The sequence below is a fragment of the Oncorhynchus masou genome, unplaced genomic scaffold (genome assembly GCF_036934945.1).
Source record: "Oncorhynchus masou masou isolate Uvic2021 unplaced genomic scaffold, UVic_Omas_1.1 unplaced_scaffold_2253, whole genome shotgun sequence".
NCBI lineage: Eukaryota > Metazoa > Chordata > Actinopteri > Salmoniformes > Salmonidae > Oncorhynchus > Oncorhynchus masou.
Window position 1 is genome coordinate 1576 of NW_027008725.1, and position 12042 is coordinate 13617.

Sequence of the window (12042 nt, forward strand, 5' to 3'; positions counted from 1 at the left end):
TTTTTATATTCTGTCTCTCACAGTTGAAGTGTACCTATGATGAAAATTACAGACCTCTACATGCTTTGTAAGTAGGAAAACCTGCAAAATCGGCAGTGTATCAAATACTTGTTCTCCCCACTGTATATGGCCTACACATAGAGAGACAGAGAGGCGCTGTTTCACTCGCTCTGCCGCTTGCGAATTGGAGTAAAAATAATGAAACACATTATTTAATATTCAGTACATTTTTGGGGGAATCCTGGCTTCCCTTGGCATGTATGAATACACGCCAATGTACAGAGGTCAATGTTATGGGTCTATTTGAGCCAGAGTGGGATAATTATTTTCCAGCTACCGTGAACATCCCCTCCTCCCATATTGTATTCATTAACGCCAGTACCTCCTCCAGTACCTCTTCCAGTACCTAATCATCCAAGTATTTAAGTTGTTCATAGCATAGCTTATCAATACCCAGGGACGTATTTTCTCCCCCTTGTATCGCCCTGCGCAGATCATTTATTGGGGGAAAAAAACATGTTGCTCGGGTCAATATTGTCATAGTTGGGCTCAGGCTCACCACCTCTGTGTTACATCATTACAGTTTCATAATTCCTTCCTCCCCAAAATGATCTACACTGTGGATTGCGACAATCTCTTCTCCATCCTCCAACACCAGCATGCCCAACCGTCTGTAACTCCCTGACATTCGCCGAATTACAACCCACCCTTCACTCACTGATGTATCGGCCCCCAATTTCACACAATATTTCCTCCAACACTCCTGCTTAGTACCGTTAATGACGTTCCTCGTTACTGCACATAGCTTTTTATTGTCCACCTCTGAATTCTCTATTGAATATAGTCTCAGGGCCCTAAATTTCTAGCACAAAACTCAGCACCGCCGTCCTTGTTCCACCAGGGCACACTGATCCATGCCTTAGATAACATAATGTTAGTTAGATTGAATGAATCAACGTGTATTAAGATTTTTTTTAAATGCAATTGCGTTTAAAGTGTATGTGAAAGAGAATGTATTGTGTGATGTGCTACAAAGTCAGCTTTATAATTCGGAAGTCCTCCTGTAGCTAGCTAGCTAACTGCTAGCACTTGCTCTACCTAGTTAGCTAGCTATGCTTCAAAGGGGACACAGTGGGGCTGCTGGTGCCTCATGTCTTGGCCCTACGGGTGAATGAATGGTTCTAGCTAGCTAATGGTAATACTGTCAAATTACTGTCAAACAAATGACTTTGTTTGGACTGTGAAGAGCAAGGCTCTCCAACCCTGTTTCTGGAGTGCTACATGTTGAAATGACTTAGTGAATTTGCTACCTGACTAAATATCCATTTTTTTAATAATACAGCTGTCATTGTTACTGTAGCCTGCACATCTTCATTTTTAATAATACAGCTGTCATTGTTACTGTAGCCTGCACATCTTCATTTTTTATAATACAGCTGTCATTGTTACTGTAGCCTGCACATCTTCATTTTTTTATAATATGGCTGTCATTGTTACTGTAGCCTGCACATCTTCATCTTTTCTTACCGCTGTCACAAATGCTGTTTTGCCGCAGATTTTCTCATTGTCATTTGCCTATGATTCTTGAAGATCCTGAATGGTTTTGTGATACTGTCAACTCTGTGGTATTAAGCACATAACTATTTTATAACAAATGAATGTAACTTTTCTTAAGATGCCTATGCACACTCTAGAATGACATATGACATGGTTATGATGCCCATCATTCCATTGAATGTAATACTGCGACACAGAGTTTGGTAAATTATATAACGCCCTGTTATAACCTCTGGTCGGTAGACACTTACAGTATGCAGCATGTAATAACATTTGGCATAAGTTGTCATGCAGACTGTGTAATAACAGCTGTTATTAGCAGTTGACATTAGAACATATGACAAGAGGACGAATAGTCATCTATAACACCCATTATAACTAGTGTTATAACATCTTATGCGTTACTATTTCAAACTATGATGGCTTATGAAACATGTTATAATTAAGCAATAAGGCCTGATTAGGTGTGGTATATGGCGTTGCGTCTTGCCCAAGAACAGCCCTTAGCCGTGGTATATTGGCAATATACCACAAACCCCTGAGGTGCTTTATTGCTATTATAAACTGGTTACCAATGTAATTAGAGCAGTAAGAATAAATGTTGTCATACCCGTGGTTTAGGGTCTGATATACCATGGCTTTCAGCCAATCAGCATAGCTGTTATAATGGAAAGGACACTTATAGTAAAATGTTTCAGACTAACTTATCTTTTCTCATGTCCTTTGTTTGAGCATAATACTGTACATTTGACCTTTTGGAATGACCGATCAGGAGTACGTAAACACACCATTTTGAACAAGGAATATACAGTAAGAGCAGGGACTTCCAATTACAGGAGCTATTTCTGCAGTAGACAAGATTCAAAACATCATCATGGTATTTAGGAGCTTTAGTGTGAGGAAACAGCATCAAAAGAGAAGGGATCCAATTCTGCACTACATAGGACTCGATACACCATAACAGCGTTTTTCAACCTTTTCCGGGTTACTGCTCCCAATCTCTGGCAAGGTGTTGCACAACTCTTGATTATGTGGTGTTACAACACTCCATGTTATGTTTCAGAACACCTCAGGATGAATGTTTCAGGACGCAAGAAATCTGTCCCTACACCCTCAGCCATGTGTTTCAATACTCCAGAAAAGTCCATGTTTGGTCTCCTTTAAGGTGATGGCAGCTCAGTTGCCATTGGTTTTGAAGTGTTACAAAGCACTTCCTTTTAAAAGTGTGCTCAGTTGATTTCTGTGGAACTCTCTTCCGTGAATTGAAACGTTTGGATTCGCCAGTTTACATTGACTTCCTATTTACTGAAAATATTCAGACGATTCAGACGATAACCCTATAACGGCTGTTTTTATAGCAGAGTTCTCATGACTTACGGTTATGGGTAAAAATAGTGTTGCTATTTCCTGTACATACTCTAACTCTGTTTCAATCAGATCCCGTGTTTGATGTGAGCTATTTGAGTGTGCGTCAGTGATGTGAATAGTGTGATCTCTGCCCACTATTATGTGAGCTAAACGTACTGGAAACGCTTAATCACCAGTCACCATAGTGATGAACTTGGTGCTTTTCAGCAATTCATTCTCTTTTGTTCTCTGTTTGTTTTATTTTGTCAGGGAATTTATTTGCCTGGCTTCCCAAACTCCTTGCTCCGGCCAAACTCTATGCCATGCCCACGGACGATCGTGTCTGCTCCGCAATGAGTCTGGATCTGAGTACCTAACCAACGATTTCTAAAAACATTCTTCTGATTGGTCCCAGAAACCGATGGGTTGGACTAGAGCCAGAACACACTTGGGTAAAGTGGCAGTTTGGCTTTGATACTCTGATTAGTTAGAGATGATTCAATAGCTGATGACTTTATTTTGAAGTCAGCACAACCGACTTCAATCAGGGCAGTCTCAGACTGAAGTATGTAACGAATGATAGAGCAACGGAAGAATTGAGTTTGAGTCGTCAGGCAATGAATTTATGCAATTAAATACAAAGTATTTAAAATTTGTGCCCTTTCCGATTTGATAACCCTTTCAGGGACTTAAATCCTAGTGTTATGAACTTCTGTTCAAAGTACTTATAGTTCTTAAATCTGCAAACACAATTGTAATGGGATAAAGCAATTGTATTGAAGAATATGCAATTTTGTACATGGTGATAAATGAATCCCTTATGCAATGTTTCATATTGATGCTGTTTTTATAACTGAAGAATAATATACCATCAGTATAACTTTCTGTCCATTTCAGTTAGACCAACACCTCAAACCACTCATAGGGAATGCTAACTATGTCCCCGTCATTGTGGTTTTGTTTGTTATGGTGGTTTCTTAAATTACTGGCTCTATTTTTGGAAGGAACATTTCCAAACGATAATTTGTTACTACAATATGAATGAAATTGAGTAGACATTGTTAATGTTGTAAATTACTATTGTAGCTGGAAACGGCAGATTTTCTATGGAATATCTAAATAGGCTTACAGCGACCCATTATCAGCAACCATCACTCCTGTGTTCCAATGGCACGTTGTGTTAGCTAATCCAAGTTTATCATTTTAAAAGAATAATTGATCATTACAAAACCCTTTTGCAATCATGTTAGCACAGCTGAAACGGTTGTTCTGATTAAACAAGCAATAAAACTGGCCTTTAGACTAGTTGAGCATCAGCATTTGTGGGTTCAATTACAGGCTCAAAATGACCAGAAACAAAGACCTTTCTTCTGAAACTCATTAGTATTTTCTTGTTCTGATAAATGAAGGCTATTCCATGTGAGAAATTGCCAAGAAACTGAAGATCTCATACAACACTGTGTGCTACTCCCTACACAGAACTGCACAAACTGTCTTTAACCAGAATAGAAAGAGGAGTGGGAGGCCCCGGTGCACACCTGAGCAAGAGGACATGTACATTAGAGTGTCTCGATTGAGATACAGACCCCTCACAAGTCCTCAACTGGCACCTTCATTAAATAGTACCTACAAAACACCAGTCAACATCAACAGTGAAGAGGCGACTCAGGGATGCTGACCTTGTAGGCAGAGTTCCAAAGAAAAAGCCATATCTCAGACTGGCAAATAAAACAGAAAGAGTAAAATGGGCAAAAGAACACAGACACTGGACAGAGGAACTCTGCCTAGAAGGCCAGCAGTGGGAGAGGCAGGAATAAGATTGTCTTAAGACAATAAAACAGTATGACCTCTATCAACTGGAACATTTTTGTCTACCTAATAAGCCATGATCACTTTCTTCCCCACTGTTTAGACGTAGCCTACCTTTGTATCGCTGAAAGCATGCATATCGTCACCATAGCCTAATGGATAGCTTTGGGCCAGTAACCGAAAGGTATGCTGCATCGAATCCCCGAACTGACAAGGTAAAAATCTGTCGTTGCCCCTGAGCAGGGCAGTTAATTCACTGTCCCCGGTGCTGGAGTCGTGGGTGTCAGTTAATAAGGGAGACCCACGGCACCTCTATGATTCAGAGGGGTTGGGATACATGTGGGATACACAATTCAGTTGAAAGCATTCAGTTGTACAGCTGACTAAGTTTCCCTATATGGCCATGATTTTAAGTATTTGTTTTGACTTTATCCTGTGATAAAGAATTGCAAATTGCTAGGATTAATAAAAGGCTGCTTAGCTTATACTGTAGCAGGCAATTTTTCCAACTGCTTGGGGGAAACATGGTTCACTCAACATAAGTGAGACATATTTAGCTAAGTCTGTGTAGTCATCAATACTGCTGACATCTGTTACTTTCACAATAATAAAAAGTTAGTCTTAATCTGTAAGGCTCTGGGACCCTCAAGATAACCATTATTTGTGTCTGTAGTTCAAAGGTCATACCACTGGCAGGAGCTGAGATCTTGTCTGAACCCTTTCACCACAATATTCTGCTTTTAATGATTCAAGTGAAAACGCAGTATGAAAACAAGCAACATATAATCTACTCCTTTGCTAAGGAAGAGGCTACAGTTTATTGTGGTGTTTTTTTCTTTTTCTATGATATTATGGAGCGTTTTGTGTTTGTGAGTATTTGTATTTATTACGGAACCCCATTAGCTGCTGCCAAGGCAAAATTAAGGCAGTTATACCATTTTTAAAACATTACCATACATTCATTACAGAATTCACAAAACACTAAGTGTGTGCCCTCAGGCCCATACTCCACTACCACATATCTACAACACAAAATCCATGTGTACGTGTGTGTATAATGCATATGTTATCATGTGTATTTGCACGTAACAGTGCCTATGTTTGTGTTGCTTCACAGACTCTGCTGTTCCAGAAGGTGTATTTTTCTCTGTTTTTTTAAATCGGATTTTACTGCTTGCATCAGTTACCTGATGTGGAATATAGTTCCATGTAGTCAAGGCTCTATGTAGTACTGTTCTGGACTTGGAGACTGTGAAGAGACCTCTGGTGGCATGTCTTGTGGGGTATGCATGGGTGTCTGAGCTGAGTGATAGTAGTTTAAACAGACGGCTCGGTGCTTTCAACATGTCACCACCTCTCACAAATACAAGTAGTGATGAAGGCAATCTCTCCTCCAATTTGAGCAAGGAGAGATTAACATGCATATTATTAGTGTTTGCTCTCTGTGTACATCCAAGGGCCAACCATACTTCCCTGTTCTGAGCCAATTGCAATTTCCTGAAGTGTCTCTTTGTGGCACCTGATCACATAACTGAACCGTAGTCCAGGTGGGACAGAACTAGGGCCTGTAGGACCTGCCCTGGTGGAAAATCCTGTTAAGAAGGTAGAGTAATGCTTTATTATGGACAGACTGTTTTGACCATGACAGTTTACAATCCAGGGTTACTCCAAGCAGTTTAATCACATCAACTTGCTCAATTTCCAAATTATTTATTACAAGATTTAGTTGAGGTTTAGGGTTTAGTGAATGATTTGTCCCAAATACAATGCTTTTAGTTTTCAAAATATTTAGGACTAACTTATTCATTGCCACCCATTCTGAAACTAACTGCAGCTCTTTTTTTAAGTGTTGCAGTCATTTCAGTTGATGTAGTAGCTGACGTGTATAGTGTTGAGTCATCCGCATACATAGGCTTTACTCAAAGCCAGTGGCGTGTCATTAGTAAAGATTGAAAAGAGTAAGGGGCCTAGACAGCTGCCCTGGGGAATTCTTGATTCTATTATGATGGAGGGCTTCCATTAAAGAACACCCTCTGTGTTCTGTTAGACAGGTAACTCGTTATCCATAATATAGTAGGCAGTGTAAAGCCATAACACATGTGTTTTTCCAGCAGCAGACTATGATCAATAATGTAAAAAGATGCACTGAAGTCTAACAAAACATCCCCCACAATCTTCTTGCCATCAATTTCTCTTAGCCAATCACCAGTCACTTGCGTAAGTGGTTGATGAATGTCCTTCCCAATAAGTATGCTGAAAGACTGTTGTCAATTTGTTTCCTGTAAAATAGCATTCTATCTGCTCAAACACATTTTTTTCCTACACTTTACTAAGGGTTGGTAACAGGCTGATTGATCGGCTATTTGAGCCCATAAAGGAGGCTTTACTACTCTTAGGTAGCGCAATTACTTTTGCTTCCCTCCAGGCCTGAAGGCGCACACTTTCTAGAAGGCTTAAATTGAAGATGTGAAGATATCATCTGCTATTATCCTCAGTAATTTTACATTCAATTTGTCAGACCCTGGTGCCTTGTCATTGTTGATAGACAACAACAAAAAATGTACCTCTTCCACACTCACTTTACTGAATTTAAAATTACAATTCTTGTCTTTCATAATTTGGTCAGATATACTTGGATGTGTTGTGTCAGCGTTTGTTGCTATCATGTCATGCCTAAAAAATCTGTAAAAGTAGTTGGCAATATCAGTCTGTTTTGTAGTGAATGAGCCATCTGATTCAATGAATGATGGAGCCTTTTTTAATTTCATTGAAGGTGCTCCAAAGCTTTTTACTATCATTCTTTATGTCATTTATCTTTGTTTCATAGTGTAGTTACTTCTTATTTGTATTCAGTTTAGTCACATGATCTCTCAATTTGCAGTATGTTTGCCAATCATTTGTGCAGTCAGATGTATTGCCATTTCTTTTGCCTCATCCCTCTCAACCATACAATTTTCAATTCCTCATCAGACAACGGGGATTTAACAGATTTTACAGTCATTTTCTTAATAGGTGCATGCAATTTTTTAAATGTGTCAAGAACAACGTCTGTTTGCTCCTCAGTACACACCATGGACCAACAAATATTCTTTGCATCAACAACATAGGAATCACTACAAAACTTATTGTATGACCTCTTATACACTATATTAGGCCCAGCCTTTGGATCTTTGGTTTTCCTAGATATGGCTACTGTATTGTGATCACTACATCCGATGGATGTGGATACTGCTTTCAAGCTCATTTCTGCAGTTGCTGCAGACAGTTCCTCCCCAGGTTGAGGAAGACGTCGGAAGCTAGGTGAGCAATGGCGTTGTTGCTGACCTCTAGCTCGGTCAGGCTCTGCCAAACCTCAAGCAGTACGGGTCAAAGGACTCCAGACTGTTGGCGTCCAGATGGAGCTGCTCCAGGCTGACCAGGGTGTTGAACATCCGGGGAGGGAGGTTGGCTTTAAAGAACAGCATGACGGAATTAGCTGCGGAGCCACATGGAAGGGATCGTTCAATTGCACCGATCACTTCCCTGAGTGTTAGCTACCGGTGATTTAAGTTAGTTGAAATTTGGCTGTTTAAAGAAAACCAAACAATTGATTTGTTTCTCCTGGCCAATAGACTACTTTTAATACTGAACTTTCTCTTTAATTGTCTCCATTCACAATTTCAGAAGACAAGTCTAATTCCCCATAACATTGTATTGGGTTTTCTCTTTTTTTCCACTGAAACCCCCCTTTCTTATTTTGGGTCTGCTTGCGTGCATTTGTGTGAGGCTGCAAGCTTAGCCCTTTTTTTGTTGTTGTTTTGACTAGGCCATCAGTGATGAATAGTTCAGCCCTCCTGTCGTCAGCTCTTTTTTTGAGTCAGTGTTGCTTCAAGGCCACAAGTCACCAGTTTCTCTCTGATGATCCATTGTTATTTTCTGACAGTGTAGCTGATGGCACAGACTGACTGGTTTCCCAGAGGCCTCCACCCACTACGGTCTATCTCTGTGTATGATTCAGATAGAGTCCTATCAGTGAAGCTGACCCGACCTTTGACTCATCTCCCATCAGTCTCTCTTCCTGAAATACCAATTACACACGTAGCCAAGACAAAGGTTAGCATGATAATATATTATTTATTCAATGTAGGAAACAGTAACACATTCAAAAAGCAATACTTTATAATATTTGACTATGGAAAATAAAATGAATTGCACCACTGCCCCCATTTACCACTAGGGGAAGACAAAGTTAACATTTTGAGAAGAGGGAGGTTCCTCTGGGTGTGGAAACTTTATGGACCAAGGCCTTTGCCAGCAGATCTTTGGTTAAGACAACAACACTCTCCGTCTTAGAGAAATGCTAGTACGCCCTAGTCATGCTAGTATGCCCGAGTCATGACGACTTCAGCAGTACAATATGCAATTAGTTATGTTACAACATTTCAACAGTTGGTGATGGTAATGGGGAGTTGTGTTTATGTCTGTGAGCGTGTTGAGTCTTAAGGCTTTGGAGGGTCAGGGCGATGCAGCAGGACTCAGTAGAGTTTCTCTCCCTTAGACTGTCATACACAGTACTTCCAGAAACAATCTGTGGACACAGAGAAAAACACTGTTCAGTCTCTCTTGCACTATTAGATGGAGGAATATCATTTTGTTTTAAAACTAAGTCCACTCCAGTAAATAAAATATGTTGTGACTTGAAAATGATTGCTATCACCAACAATCATCAATAAGAAAAGTGCACTCACCCCTTTTCCTCGGTATGGACTTGTCCTCTGCTAATACATTGGATGACAGCTCCCTCTCCAGCTCCAAGCCCTCCTTCAAAGCCTCTAGCTGTAAGTAGAGAACACTGGTTACAGGCGGTCAAAGGAACACTGTGTTTGTTTCTATGGAAAGTGCCTTTTGCTGATGAATCCTACAAAGATGACATCCAGAGATCATTCTCCAGAGAATGTACTAAGTACCTCAGTCAAAGATAACTATGTTCATCTATTAGTCTCATAAACCCTGCCTAAAAAGTATTTTATCTGCTAAGGAAAATAAATACTGGTATGACTGCACATCTAATATTTTACTGTACGTAACAAAAACACATTAATGACTTACCTCCTCCAACTCTGCTAGATTGTTGTCCAAATGTAAACCTGCAGAGAAGAAAATCGGATAACATCAAGACAGAAGGCAAACCCAAGAAACACTTGGTCAATCCATGTGTGATATAATACATCATCAACATTGAGACTGTTAGTGGTATTTGTGTGCTGCTATACTGTAAATGCCTTACCTAAAGCGTAATTTCTTTCAACAGGTTCTAAGCTTTTATGTAGTAGAAATGCTAGAATCTTGTTCTGGCCATCTGTGCCTTCCCTTGGCTGATAAACATGGTTTCCTGAATATGTAGGAAATGACAATACATCTGTGATTACTAAAAAATAACTTGAAAATGAATCTAGATTTACACAATATTCACTTAAAACTCCACAAATGTAGTATTCCGAGTATTGTTAGAAGAACAATTGAATTGGCAAAGCAAAAGAATGTAATTTGCTTGCCGCATAATACCAGTAGCATATTCATCCTCTTTGCATATAATTCAGGAACTATTGAATAATGTTCTGCATGACAATGTATTTTCTGAGCTCGTCAATAATAAAATTATTCATAAATGCATGATGAATGGCTTGTCAAATGTAAGAACTATTGAAACTACTTGTTGCACATCTTGTGTGCAATTTGCCCTAATTTTTCACCAGGAGATCTTTCTCATGGCTACATTTTGACAAAAAGTATAAACAACTAACAGTGCATGCAAGCCAGTGATGGAAAGGAGCACATGGTTGCATCCTCCAACATCATCAGGTAGTCAATGCCTCAAATAAGCCAGCTAGTACGTGCAACAAGCTAGAACATTCACCAAGCCAGCAGACTCACCAGGGTTGAAGATGCTTCTGCCCTCCACACTGACTACCCCTTGTAGGAGCAGGAAGGCTACCAGTCCCAGCCAGTACTTCACAGAGACTGTCTTGTCCATGACAATGAAGCAACTGTCCCAAAGAAGTGTTCAAGTATCAGCTGGTTCTCAACCTGCCCAAGGATGTACTGCCTTTGGTCCATCCCAACCATACTTTTATCCTGTCTGACATGGAAGGAGGAGACGGGGGCTCAGCCCCCGGTGCTCTCAATCAATAGGTAGCCACCTTCGATTTCGTCAATGGACCACTGTCCTTTGCAAGAGGGATGTTGTAGTGACTGACCAGCCTGGTCTCATAGACTAGACGTAAGATAGTAAATGTAAATCAGGGACACTCAAATTGATATATGTTATGTTTGGTATGGTTACATAAGACAGATGGTTACTTAAGGCAAAAAAAGAAAGTATGATGGTTGGTCGGGGTGGATGGGTAGGTGTATAACGTGACTGTCTATCAACCCAAAGGTTGTTCAAATCTCATCACGGACAACTTCAGCATTTTAGCAACATTTCAACTACTTACTACTTTTTAGCTACTTTGTAACTACTTAGCATATTAGCTAACCCTTCCCCTAACCCTAACCCTTTTAGCTAACCTTTCCCTAACCTTAACCCTTTTAGCTAACCCTAACCCTACCTTGACCCCTAGCCTAGCTAACATTAGCCAGCTAGCTAATGTTAGCCACCTAGATAGAATTCATAACATATTATATGTTTAGCAAATTTGTAACATCGTGTACATTTTGGAAATTTGTAACATAGTGTACGTTTCGCAAATTCATATTATATTGAACGTTTTGCTAATTCGTAACCTATAATCACAATTGTCATTTGTATCATGGGTGATGGACATCCACAAATTAATACATACCATAAGAAACCTAACATATCATAATAAATGGAGCCTCTCTTCTGTACATACAGAATAATACGAAATACTATGAGACCAGTTTGGGCTGACAGATCTGGGGCCAGAGGCCCTTCATCAACGTGACAGATACAAAGCCAGCAGAGTGAGGAAGTTGTCAATCACCTATTATTTACGGGAGAGGACAGTCAGATGTTCTTGGCACTTTCAGTCCTTTACTTTTATATGAATGAGTTCCTTAAGAATGTAGAGGGAGAATTTTGGACAGGGGTAAGAGTCTGAGAAGTGAATTGATTCTGTCCCTATAAAGTGCACCATGCCCGGAGATGAGCTCTTCAGTCTTGGCTCCAGGTCTGAGCATCGGCAACAATGTGGAGCTGATTGAACATCCATCACCGAGATCAAACCACGTGACCCTGGCCTGTCTGTTGTATCCGGAAATCATGACTCAATGCCTGCGTCAGTGAAATGGCTGCTGTATTTATGTACGGTAGTTTTAGTTAAATTA

At 40.0% G+C, this 12042-nt stretch overlaps 1 protein-coding gene across 1 annotated transcript; it reads right to left on the minus strand.

Annotated features, from left to right (window-relative positions):
• Positions 1-8812: 8812 nt before the first annotated feature.
• uts2d (urotensin 2 domain containing) lies at positions 8813-10920 on the minus strand. The gene is made up of 5 exons (XM_064960564.1): positions 10627-10920; positions 9980-10084; positions 9802-9839; positions 9441-9528; positions 8813-9280 (listed from the first exon to the last, which is right to left on the minus strand). The coding sequence occupies exons 1-5, from the start codon at positions 10724-10726 to the stop codon at positions 9255-9257; spliced, it is 357 nt and encodes a 118-aa protein (XP_064816636.1). The 5' UTR covers positions 10727-10920; the 3' UTR covers positions 8813-9254.
• Between the last annotated feature and the right edge of the window lie 1122 nt (positions 10921-12042).